Source organism: Anolis sagrei, chromosome 1 (genome assembly GCF_037176765.1).
Source record: "Anolis sagrei isolate rAnoSag1 chromosome 1, rAnoSag1.mat, whole genome shotgun sequence".
NCBI classification, from domain to species: domain Eukaryota; kingdom Metazoa; phylum Chordata; class Lepidosauria; order Squamata; family Dactyloidae; genus Anolis; species Anolis sagrei.
In genome coordinates this window covers 93,616,878-93,628,125 of record NC_090021.1, presented here as the reverse complement: position 1 = coordinate 93,628,125, position 11,248 = coordinate 93,616,878, and the positions used below count along the sequence as shown (strand labels likewise).

The 11,248-nt window shown below is 44.5% G+C and overlaps 1 protein-coding gene across 1 annotated transcript; it reads left to right on the top strand.

Moving 5' to 3' along the window:
• The first annotated feature begins 1,535 nt into the window (after positions 1-1,535).
• GPR6 (G protein-coupled receptor 6) lies at positions 1,536-4,065 on the top strand. Its single transcript, XM_060755057.2, has 2 exons — positions 1,536-1,878; positions 2,600-4,065. The coding sequence occupies exon 2, from the start codon at positions 2,624-2,626 to the stop codon at positions 3,605-3,607; it is 984 nt and encodes a 327-aa protein (XP_060611040.2). The 5' UTR covers positions 1,536-1,878; positions 2,600-2,623; the 3' UTR covers positions 3,608-4,065.
• Positions 4,066-11,248: the final 7,183 nt, after the last annotated feature.

The window sequence follows — 11,248 nt, the reverse complement described above, 5'->3', positions numbered from 1 at the left end:
CAAAATCAATTAACCAGTCTTCAAATTTGAGTGTATCAGGTGTTTGTGCCAAATTTAATCCAGTGAATGAAAATACATCCTGCATATCAGATATTTACATTATGATTCATAACAATAGTAAAATTAGAGTTAAGAAATAGCAACGACAATAACTCTATGGCTGGGGGTCACCACAACACGAGGAACTGTATTAAAGGGTTGAGGCATCAGGAGGGTTGAGAACCCCTGATCTAGGACATTGTAAGGTAAAGGTAAATGTAAAGGTTTATATTAAGTCCAGTTGTGTTCAACTCTGAGGGTTGGTGCTCATCTCCATTTCCAAGGCAAAGAGCTGGCATTATCTGTAGACACCTCCAAGGTCATGTGGCTGGCATGACTGCATGGAGTGCCGTTACCTTCCTGTGGAGCAGTCCCTATTGATCTATTCACATTTGCATGTTTTTGTACTGCTAGGTTGGCAGAAGCTGGGTCTGACAATGGAAGCTCATGCCATTCCCCAGATTCGAACCTGCAACCTTTCAGTCAAAAAGCTCAGCAGCTCAGCAGCTTAACCCACTGTGCCATCGGAGGCTTCTGGTGTACATTGTACAGGTCCTTTATTCAGAGCTATCTTCAGCTTACTGACTGAACCATTTTGTGAGGATTTGTGCACAGAATTGAATTGGACTGTTCACATCCTTTAGAATAATCTGCTTTTTTACAGTTATTTAGTGAAAAATAATAAAAATGTGGAGGTACAACTCGAATATGCCACCAAACTTCAACCACCTTGAATACAAGGACAGCTGCTGAAAATCACTGAGCTTCACTTTCTTCCTAAAGGTGCGCACCTACACTTCAAGATCTTGATACACTTTGGCCAGAAAGCTGTTAATGAGGTGTGCAGACATAAGTGCTGTTGCTGCCTTTGCAAAGAAGCAATTCAGCTGATGTTGGTAAGGAAGAGAGAGCTGCGCTCCATCTGTGAACACACTCCTATTTTATTTCCCCCCTGAGTCAAGAAAGTAGCTTTTCATTGCCTGGCTTGCCTTACACCCATCTTTCCCCCCTTCAGAGCAGGCATGGGCAAACTTGGGCCTTCCCTCCAAGTGTTTTGAACTTCCACTCCCACCATTCCTAACTGCCTCACACCCTTTCCTTTCCCCCCTCAGTTGCTTAAGTGGCTGAGAGGGAAAAGGAAAGGGTCTGAGGCTGTTAGAAATGGTGGGAGTGGGAGTCCAAAATACTTGGAGGAAAGGCCTAAGTTTGCCCATGCCTATGCTAGAGGAATCCCCCACTGGTGAGAGATATACCTGCTGCAGGTGGTGGGGTGGCCTGGGGAGCCTTAATGGCTCCTTCCTCCTCAGCTCCCCAAAGGTTTGGGTGCCTCCTCCTCCTCCCGCCTCTCCTGCCAGTCCACGTGCCCCTTCCCTCCCTTTCTCAACCTCCCAGCCAAGGGGGAGGGAGGGGGGTCTCTGAGGCCAAGCCCCCCGCCTTTGCCTTCCCGCGGGGAGCCTCTTCCGCCCTGCCCTCGCCCGGCTGGCATTGACGTCAGACTGGCAGCCTCTGAGCCTCTGCTCGCGCCTTCCTGCGCTCAGTCGCTTGCCAGCCACAGCCACGCGAAGTCGCGCCACGGACGAGGAAAGAAGGAAGGAAGCCTCGCAGCCCCCGAGAGACAGAGAGTGCCGGAGGGCGGCCCTTGGGAGTGTGTTCCTCGGCTTGGTGGCTGGCTGCCTCTGAGGCGGGCGGACAGAGCGCGGAGGAGCTTCTGCAGCCGGACGGACCTGGAGCCCAGCTTCAGCACCTCGGACAGCTCCTGCCAGTCCTTCCCGGTTCTTGACGCGGCAGCACATGCGGTCTCGGCTTTCTTCTTCCTGACCTTGCCTCCTTCCCTCTCTGGTAAGAATGAGGCCCTCTTCTTGCCCTGATCAAGTTCCCGCTCCCCTTGGCTTCGCCTTGGACTTCCCTCTCCTTCGGCCCCTTCCTCCTCACATGCTCCCCTTACTTCTGAAATGTTCAGAGCGCATAGACTTATGTTTTACATTGTTTTAACGTTGTTTCTTCTTCTTCTTCTTCTTCTTCTTTTTCTTCTTCTTCTTCTTCTTCTTCTTCTTCTTTTCCTTCCTTTCCTCCTCCTCTGCCTCTTTCATTATTCTACTTCTTCTCCTTCTTCCTCCCCTCTCTTCTTCTTTCTTCTCACCTACTTCTCCCTCTTGTTCTCCTTTCCCTTCTTTTTTCTCCTCTTCCTTTTTCTTCTTCTCCTTCTTTTTCCTTCTTCTCCTTTTTCTTCTTCTCCTTCTTCCCCCTCTCTTCTTTTATCCTTACTTTATTCTTCCTCTTTTTTCCTCCTCCTCTTTCTTCTTCCTTTTACTTCTTCTCCTTCTCCTTCTTCTTATCCTTCTCCCCCTCCTCCATCATCTCCATCTCCTCCTTCTTCTCCTTTTCCTTCTCCTCCTTCTTATCCTTCCTCCTCCTTTTCCTTCTCCTCCTTCTTATCTTTTCCTTTTCCTTCTTCTCCTCCTCCTCCATCATCTCCTTCTCCATCTCCTCCTTCTTCTCTTTTTCCTTCTTGATCTCCTCCTTCTCTTCCTTCTCCTCCTTCTTCTTCCTCTCCTTCCAGGTGGCAGGCCTGGCAGTGGCAGAAATGAATGAGAGCACCCCTTCGAACGAGACGGGGGGCCCTGCCCCCTGGATCCAGGCCAGCGCTGGCAACTCCTCTCTGGAGCTTTCCTCCAAGCTCCCCATCTTCCTCATCAACCCTTGGGATATTATGCTCTGCATCTCCGGGACCATCATTGCCTGTGAAAATGCCATTGTGGTGGCCATCATCATCTACACTCCCAGCCTGAGAACCCCAATGTTTGTGCTGATTGGGAGCCTGGCCACCGCGGACCTCCTGGCCGGAGTGGGCCTCATCCTCAACTTTGTGTTCCAGTATTTGATCCAGTCGGAAACCATCAGTCTTATCACTGTCGGCTTCCTCGTTGCCTCTTTCACAGCCTCTGTGAGTAGCCTGCTAGCCATCACAGTAGACCGGTACCTTTCCCTGTACAATGCATTGACTTACTACTCCGAGAGGACTGTTCTCTGCATCCATATGATGCTGATTGTCACCTGGGGGGTTTCCCTCTGCTTGGGGCTGCTGCCTGTCTTGGGCTGGAATTGCCTAGAAGATTATTCATCCTGCAGTATTGTCAGACCTTTGACCAAAAGCAACGTGACTTTGCTGTCAGCCTCCTTCTTCTTCATCTTCATCCTCATGCTCCACCTGTACATTAAAATCTGCAAAATCGTTTGCAGGCATGCACACCAGATAGCACTCCAGCAGCATTTCCTGACTGCTTCCCACTACGTAGCCACCAAAAAGGGGGTCTCTACACTGGCTATTATCCTCGGGACCTTTGGAGCCAGTTGGTTGCCTTTTGCCATCTACTGTGTAGTTGGGGAGCCCCAGTATCCCGCTGTGTACACTTATGCCACACTTCTACCTGCCACTTACAACTCCATGATCAATCCTATAATTTATGCCTATAGGAACCAAGAAATCCAGCGGTCCATGTGGGTTCTCTTTTGCGGCTGCTTTCAGTCCAAAGTGCCCTTCCGTTCACGATCCCCCAGCGATGTCTGAGCAACTTCCTTCTCTGTGCAGTTTTGCACAAAAGGACAATTTTTGACTTTTGTGAATTACAGTGCCTGGTGTGAACCAGATCCATGTTGTGAAATTGTTTTTTCCAGGGGGAGGGAAAGTTTAAACAGTAGCACTTTATGTCTGTATATCCTTGAGAATGTGAAAGATATGGAGCTTTTGGTTGTGTAAGCCTAAACATTACAAGCAAAACAAAACTCAGTGTGGTTGTCTAAACGATTGTGTGTCACATTTGTGAAGTGGAGGCATTCCAAGACTACGTAATTATAGCACTTTATTTTTAGCTGCTAAGCTGCCAAAGCAGTATTGCCATTTTCGTAAAGGGCAGAAAGTGAATGAAAGGAAGTGAAATGTTGTCTGGTTATTTTGGGGATGTGAGCGATACTATATTTTGCTGCACAATATTGATAAATTATGACATTTTGTACAAAAATAAACAAATTCTGAACATAACATTATTTTGTGGAATGAATTGATTTAATAGTATCAGTCTTGTGTACCTGCAAAGGTACATCTACTTGAACTAAATTAGTTAGGCAGAGAAATCACATCATAAAATAAGTATGTAATACACAATTCTTTCAATTTCTCCATAGAAATAAAAAACAAAACAAAATCCCTATAGAATACTATTACTTTTAGTCCTTAGTAGGGCCCCTTTCACAGCTGAATAAAACTCCAGATTATCTGCTTTGAACTGGAATATATGGCAGTGTGGACTCAACCCTGTTCAAAGCAGATATTGTGGGATGTTCTGCCTTGATAGGTAAAGGTAAAGGTTTCCCCTTGACATTAAGTCTAGTCATGTCTGACTCAGAGGGTTGGTGCTCATCTCCATTTATAAGCTGAAGAGCTGAGATTGTCCACAGGCACCTCCAAGGTCGTGTGGCCAGCATGACTGCATGGAGCACCATTACCTTCTTGCCGGAGCAGTAACTGCTGATCTACTCTCATTTGCATGCTTTCAAACTGGTAGGTTGGCAGAAGCTGGATCTAACAGCGAGAGCTCACCCTGCTCCCTGGATTCAAACCATCAACCTTATGGTCAGCAAGTTCAACAGCTCAGTGGTTTAACCTGCTGCATCACCAGGGGTCTGCCTTGATATTCTGGGTTATATGGCTGTGAGGAATGGCCCTAGGTCTAATCAAAGATTCAAATAGCAAAAGAGAAGAAGCAGCTTCCAGAATGTTATTCTGATTCTCAAATGTTGGTTGCAAAGTGCCAATAAATTTTATTTTCAAAACAGTGAAAATGAATTCCCATGGATTTTAGCATTAGAGAGAAAAAATTCTGTGTGTTCCATTAGATTTGCTTGACAAGTTTACAATACATCATTTTTTGTGCTGCACTCAAGACTAGGATGTGGAACAATGCCTACAAACTACAGGAAAGGAGATTCCACCTGAACATCAGGAAGAACTTCCTGATTGTGAGAACTGTTCAGCAGTGGAACTCTCTGCCCCAGAGTGTGGCGTAGGCTTCTTCTTTGGAGGCTTTTCAACAGAGGCTGGATGGTCATCTGTTGAGGTGCTTTGAATGTGATTTTGCTGCTTCTTGGCAGGGAGTTGGACTGGATGGCGAGGTCTCTTCCAACTCTCTATCTCAGTGGTTCTTCAGATGAAGAGTTCTGCACAATTTGTAGGCTGAATGTGTTAAAACACATTGCAAATATAAGCCATTTACTTATAGAAAATAGTTTTGCCAGGAGCAGCAAGTGAGCAACATATTCTCCTAGAGAAACTTGCACATTTGAATCCAAATTGGTCAGTAAATGAATATGTTTGCACTATACAGTAGACATGGGCAAACTTTGGCCCTCCTGGTGTTTTGGACTAGAACTCCCACAATTCCTGGTCTCAGGCCCCTTCCTTTCCCCCCTCAGCCACTTAAGCGGCTGAGGGGGAAAAGGAAAGGGCCTGAGGCCAGGAATTGTGGGAGTTGTAGTCCAAAACACCAGGAGGGCCAAAGTTTGCCCTTACCTGCTATACAGTGTACAGCTTATACTATTATAGAGTAGTTGAGGTCAAATCTTCAAACATCTAGCAGCAGGAGGTGATCTGAAAACAAGGCTAATTGCAGTAACATTGAGATCTAATGCCATTCCAATGGGGAGCCGGGATGTGAAATGAGATGAAATGTTCCAGTTGGTGAAACCTGCTGATGGAGATGTGCATTCAGGCACAAATCTCTCGCAGGTTGAGCTCCACATGGCATTGGAAGGAAATATCTGCGTGCACTTTCTTGCTGCTTTTGAAGGGATGGTGGCACACTCAGCCCATGGGAGCTCTGATTTGTACAGTAGCAATCACCTGCTAAGGAAGCACAAAGGAGTGTCCTGCTACCTTCTCTTGCCTCCATGATGCTGCACTGATAAGCAAAATGCCATGCTATCAAAACGAAAAGATACATACAGGTAGAGACAGACTGTGAAAGCAGAGTTGTGCTAGTGATTATTTCAAATGGATGGGATGGATATTATGACTGGGGTGAACACTGATAACTGGGCTTGCTTATTATCTGCAGATGCACTAATTTATTTGGCAAGGATCTAGACCAGTGGTTCTCAACCTGTGGGTCCCCAGGTGTTTTGGCCTACAACTCCCAGAAATCCCAGCCAGTTTACCTGCTGTTAGGATTTCTGGGAGTTGAAGGCCAAAAATCTGGGGATCTACAGGTTGAGAACCACTGATCCAGAGCCTTTATTCTATGGTGGACTATAAATTTGAAGGCGGAATCACATAATCACATTGCAGGAAAAAACCACAAGTGCCATCACAAGGGTCCTTTGATTGCATGTTCCTCCATGGCCAAGGGTTGGACTGGATGATCTTTGTGGTCTCCTCCATCACTAGGATTCTATGATTCTATCACGTTGAACTCCATCTAAAATGATTTAAAATGATCAAGGGTTTGGAGAACAAGCTCTATGAGAAACAGCTTAAAGAGCTAGGCTTGTTTAGCCTGAGGAAAAGAAGGCTGAGAGGAGACATGATAGCCATGTATATAAATATGTGAGAGGACGTCATAGGGAGGAGGGAGCAGGCTTGTTTTCTGCTTCCCTGGAGACTAGGATGCGGAACAGTGGCTTCAAACTACAAGAAAGGAGATTCCATCTGAACATGAGGAAGAACTTCCTGACTGTGAGAGCCATTCAGCAGTGGAACTCTCTGCCCTGGAGTGTGGTGGAGGCTCCTTCTTTGGAGGCTTTTAAACAGAGACTGGATGACCATCTGTCGGGGGTGCTTTGAATGCAATTTTCCTGCTTCTTGGCAGGGGGTTGGACTGGATGGCCCACGGGGTCTCTTCCAACTCTATGATTCTATCTGGCCAAGCAGGAAAATATAATCTAAGCACTTCTGACTGATAGCCATCTATCGTTTGTTTAAAACCTCTGAAGAAGGAGATTGCACCACACTCAGAGGCAGCATATTCAGAGTGTGGGGTCTCCTACTTTAGAGGAATTTAAGCCAAGGATTATTTCACAGTGGATGCCTACAGCATGATTTCTCATCACTTGATTAAAAGATAGATCACTAGCAGTGATAACAACTTTTGATTAGGTGATATGAAACCTCCACTGGGTAAGCTAAATGGAATACACACAGGGAAGCTTTCATGTATTGCATAAAATAAAGAGAATGCCAATATGGGCCAGGAGACTATATGGAGACATCATGCTGTAACTTTCTGCAGGTGGACTTCTGTGTTTCATGGCCCCAAATGATAGCACTGTGGCATTGTCCATGTGAATGTGCAACACACTTCATAACCAAAAATGCAGCCAAAGATGCATAACTAATGGAGTACTTCTCCCAGTTTCAGAAGGGCAGCCAGAGATGCATGTGCCTTTCATAATCAGATTGATGGACATTGTCTGGAGTGACTCCTTCTATCACCAATACCAAATAATGTTGGAAAACATATTTCTCCATCTGCAATATAATATTATTTATGGATCAAAGAATGTAGGTAAAGGTAAATGTTTTCCCCTGACATTAAGTCCAGTCGTGTCCAACTCTGGGGGGTTGGTGCTCATCTCCATTTCTAAGCAAAAGAGGCAGTCTTGTCTATAGACACCTCCAAGGTTATGTGGCCAGCATGACTACATGGAGTGCCATTACCTTCCCGCTGGAGTGGTACCTATTAATCTACTCACATTTGCATATTTTCAACCTGTTAGGTTGACAGAAGCTGGGGCTAACAGCAGGAGCTCATGCAGCTCCCTGGATTCAAATCTCTGACCTTTCAATCAGCAAGTTCTGCAGCTCAGCGGTTTAACCCACTGCACCACCGGGGGTTCCAACAAGGAATGACTTGCACATAAATCAACAGGAGATGACAGTTCTACTTGTCACGGTCTAGTTCTTTAATGCATATAATTTGGTTAGTAATGCCGAAAAATGGCTGGCAACATCTTTAACAGTACACTTAAATGCTCATTAAACATTAAGAGTTAGGATAAAGGCAGAAGCATTCTCTTATTGCATAATATGAAAACATGTACTGATATTACTGTAGTGAAGCAGCCACTATATCCATCATGTGCTCAGAGAAGGGAAAGGGAAACACACCACCAGAAAATACAAAAAACAATGGCAAGATGACAGATACACCTCAGGCATTCCTGGAAACTGCCAGCACCCAACAATAAGTGTCAATGAAAATGCCCACATGAGGCTTGCACAATAAGAGAGCCAGATCCTAAGTAAAAACTACTGTATGTAATCATACAGAGGACAACGTTTCAACCCCCCACCCCCTGTTCCCTATCCCTGGGTGGGTCCCAGTGGCACTAGTAGGAATGACCAGATAAAGCTCTAGGCTTCACTACAGATAAGGGTATTAGTTCTTCTCATATTCTCTGTTTTGTCACCAGAAGTAGAGAATATGATGCCCTCATACCGTGTTCATTTTCTACTACCTTTGCAGGTTTATGATCCCACCAGTTCTTTACTACTGGCACTTGTAGATTGGATTTTCCCATGCCGGGAAGTGAGGGGCTAATTGTATGGAACTGGTACAATCAGCTCCATTGGTACTTGTGACATAAGTTCCAATGAGCCATTTGGGCCACATGGTTTTGCCTCTGTTTGTATTATTATTATTATTATTATTATTATTATTATTATTATTATTATTAAAATCCCCACACCCCTCAGAAGTAAAAGCATTGTGATAGAAGAGATTATGACATCCTGATTTCTTGAGTGTCTAAAAAGACGTGATATCACCTATACAATATCATTTCAGCAATGACCCTTTGGATTCTTAATTCTTCTCTGGTCTTTCTTTAATTGTTCCTTGCAGATCTAACTTGTTCTAACTGTACAGCCTATGCACTAAAATTATAAAGTATTGAAGAACATTTGAAATGAAATTATCATGGGGTAGAGGTGGGGGGGGGGGTTGCAACAAAAATTGCAGCATTTGGCTATACAAAAGCACGGTTGGTGGAGACAAGGGAGAGGGCCTTCTCGGTGGTGGCCCCTGGCTCTGGAACTCCCCTGGGAGATTAGACTGGCACCCATCCTTTCCACTTTTCGTAAAGACCTAAAAACATGAATGTTCCATAGTGCCTTTGATTAAATAGCTCACTAGATAATTTTGCCCCTCCCCCCCAAAAAAATATGGCCCCTGCACTTTATCACTGTCCCTTGCCCTATAAATATAGTGTTCTAAACGGCATTACCCTTCTAGCCCAAACTATCATCTGGCTCTTGCACTTTTTCCATTGGCCCTGTCCTTGCAACCACAACTTTATTGCACAAGCCCCTGCCTAAGTCTAGTATTAGATTACTATGTCAGCCTGTGGGTGGGTTGATGATGTTATTTTATGTTGTTTTATTATGCTGTTTTTATCATTTTTACTGTGCTATGTTTTTAATTCTATGTTTGACCGAGCTTGTCCCCGTCTAAGCCACCCGAGTCCCTTCAGGGAGATGGTGGCAAGATATAAAAATAAAATTCTTATTATATTTTATTCACTCTTCTAGCTACTATTCTTCCGTATTCCCTCTTCTCTTTCCATCCCAGCACCTCAATGCACTGAGTCTGATTTGACGGTTGGGGTGGGATGGTGAGTGGAGGGGTCTTCCTCTAAGCCCTCCCCCAGATATTTTGTACTACTGTGAACTTTCCCAAGCTTTCTCCTACCTCAGCTCATGTGTGATGGGGGTAACGGGTACAAAAGTATTAGCACTTACAGTCTGAATATTGCAAACAAAAGTGCAGAGGTGTTTTTAATTAAATGTACTCCAATGACATTCATAACTGCTGACTCAGTTCTGAACTAAAATGAAAGGAGTTCCCCATCAGTAATTAGGTAGCAGTATGTGGGAGGAAAAATATGGAAACAGAGACTAAGTTCCCCTTTCTTCTTCATATCTCATTGCTGCCTTACACTGGATGCTATCAGATCCCTTACTGCCAATTCTTGCCTGCCTGATCCCCAACTCCCTCCTATTCCACCTGAGGCATCTGCTGCTGACAAGACTCTTTATTTATATTTTTTGCCCACAAGGATGTCTATTGTCCCAGGGGAGGTGGAGTCATACAAAATCATTTCTGTTGCATAGGATTTGAAAATTATGCAGATATCTATTTTGCAAAGTGTCTGTACACCGTTTAGGAACACACTATTGATTATACAATGAGTAGTTAACCCACTGCCTCAATGGCACAGTGGATTAAACCGCTGAGCTGCTAAACTTGCTAACCGAAAGGTCACAGATTCGAAACCCAGAGCGGCTTTCTGCCAACCTACCAGTTCAAAAACATGGATATCTGCGTAGATCAATAGGTACCACTCCGACGGGAAGGTAATGGCACTCCATGCAGTCATGCCAGCCACATGACCTTGGAGGCATCTACGGACAACGCCGACTATTCAGCTTAGAAATGGAGATGAGCACCAACCCCCAGAGTTGGACACGACTGGACTTGATGTCAGGGGAAAACCTTTACCTTTACCTTAGTTAATCAGCAAAATAGACCTTGGCATTATCTTTATGAATGATATAAATTTACTCTATTTGTGTATTTTTCTCTTTCTCTCTAATTTCTCTCCCCCCTCCCCATACACAGAGAATTCATATGATCATCACACAATTGTTGTCTGGAGCAGATAATAGATTTCATACTCCTTGACAACATCTTTCAATATAAGGTAAGGGTGGGCAGTAGAGGCCCTCCAATTACCATTGGATCTCACCCCCAGCATCCCTTATTATTGGTTAAGCTGGCTAGGTCTAATGCAATAGCTCTCAACTTTCCTAATGCCGTGACCACTTAATACAGTTCCTCATGTTGTGGTGACCTCCAACCATAACATTATTTTTGTTGCTACTTCATAACTGTAATTTTGCTACTGTTATGAATCATAATGTAAATATCTGATATGCATGATGTATTTTCATTCACAGGAACAAAATTTGCACAAATACCTAATATGCCCAAATTTGAATACTGGTGGGGTTGGGGGGGGGATTGATATTTTCATTTGAGAGTTGTAGTTGCTGCGATTTATAGTTCACCTACAATCAAAGAGCATTCTGAACTCCACCAACGATGGAATTGAACCAAACGTGGCACACAGAACTCCCAAGACCAACAGAAAATACTGG

Coding starts and splice junctions, on each gene's coding strand:
- GPR6 (XM_060755057.2), top strand. CDS start 2,624: ATGAATGAGAGCACCCCTTCGAACGAGACGGGGGGCCCTGCCCCCTGG.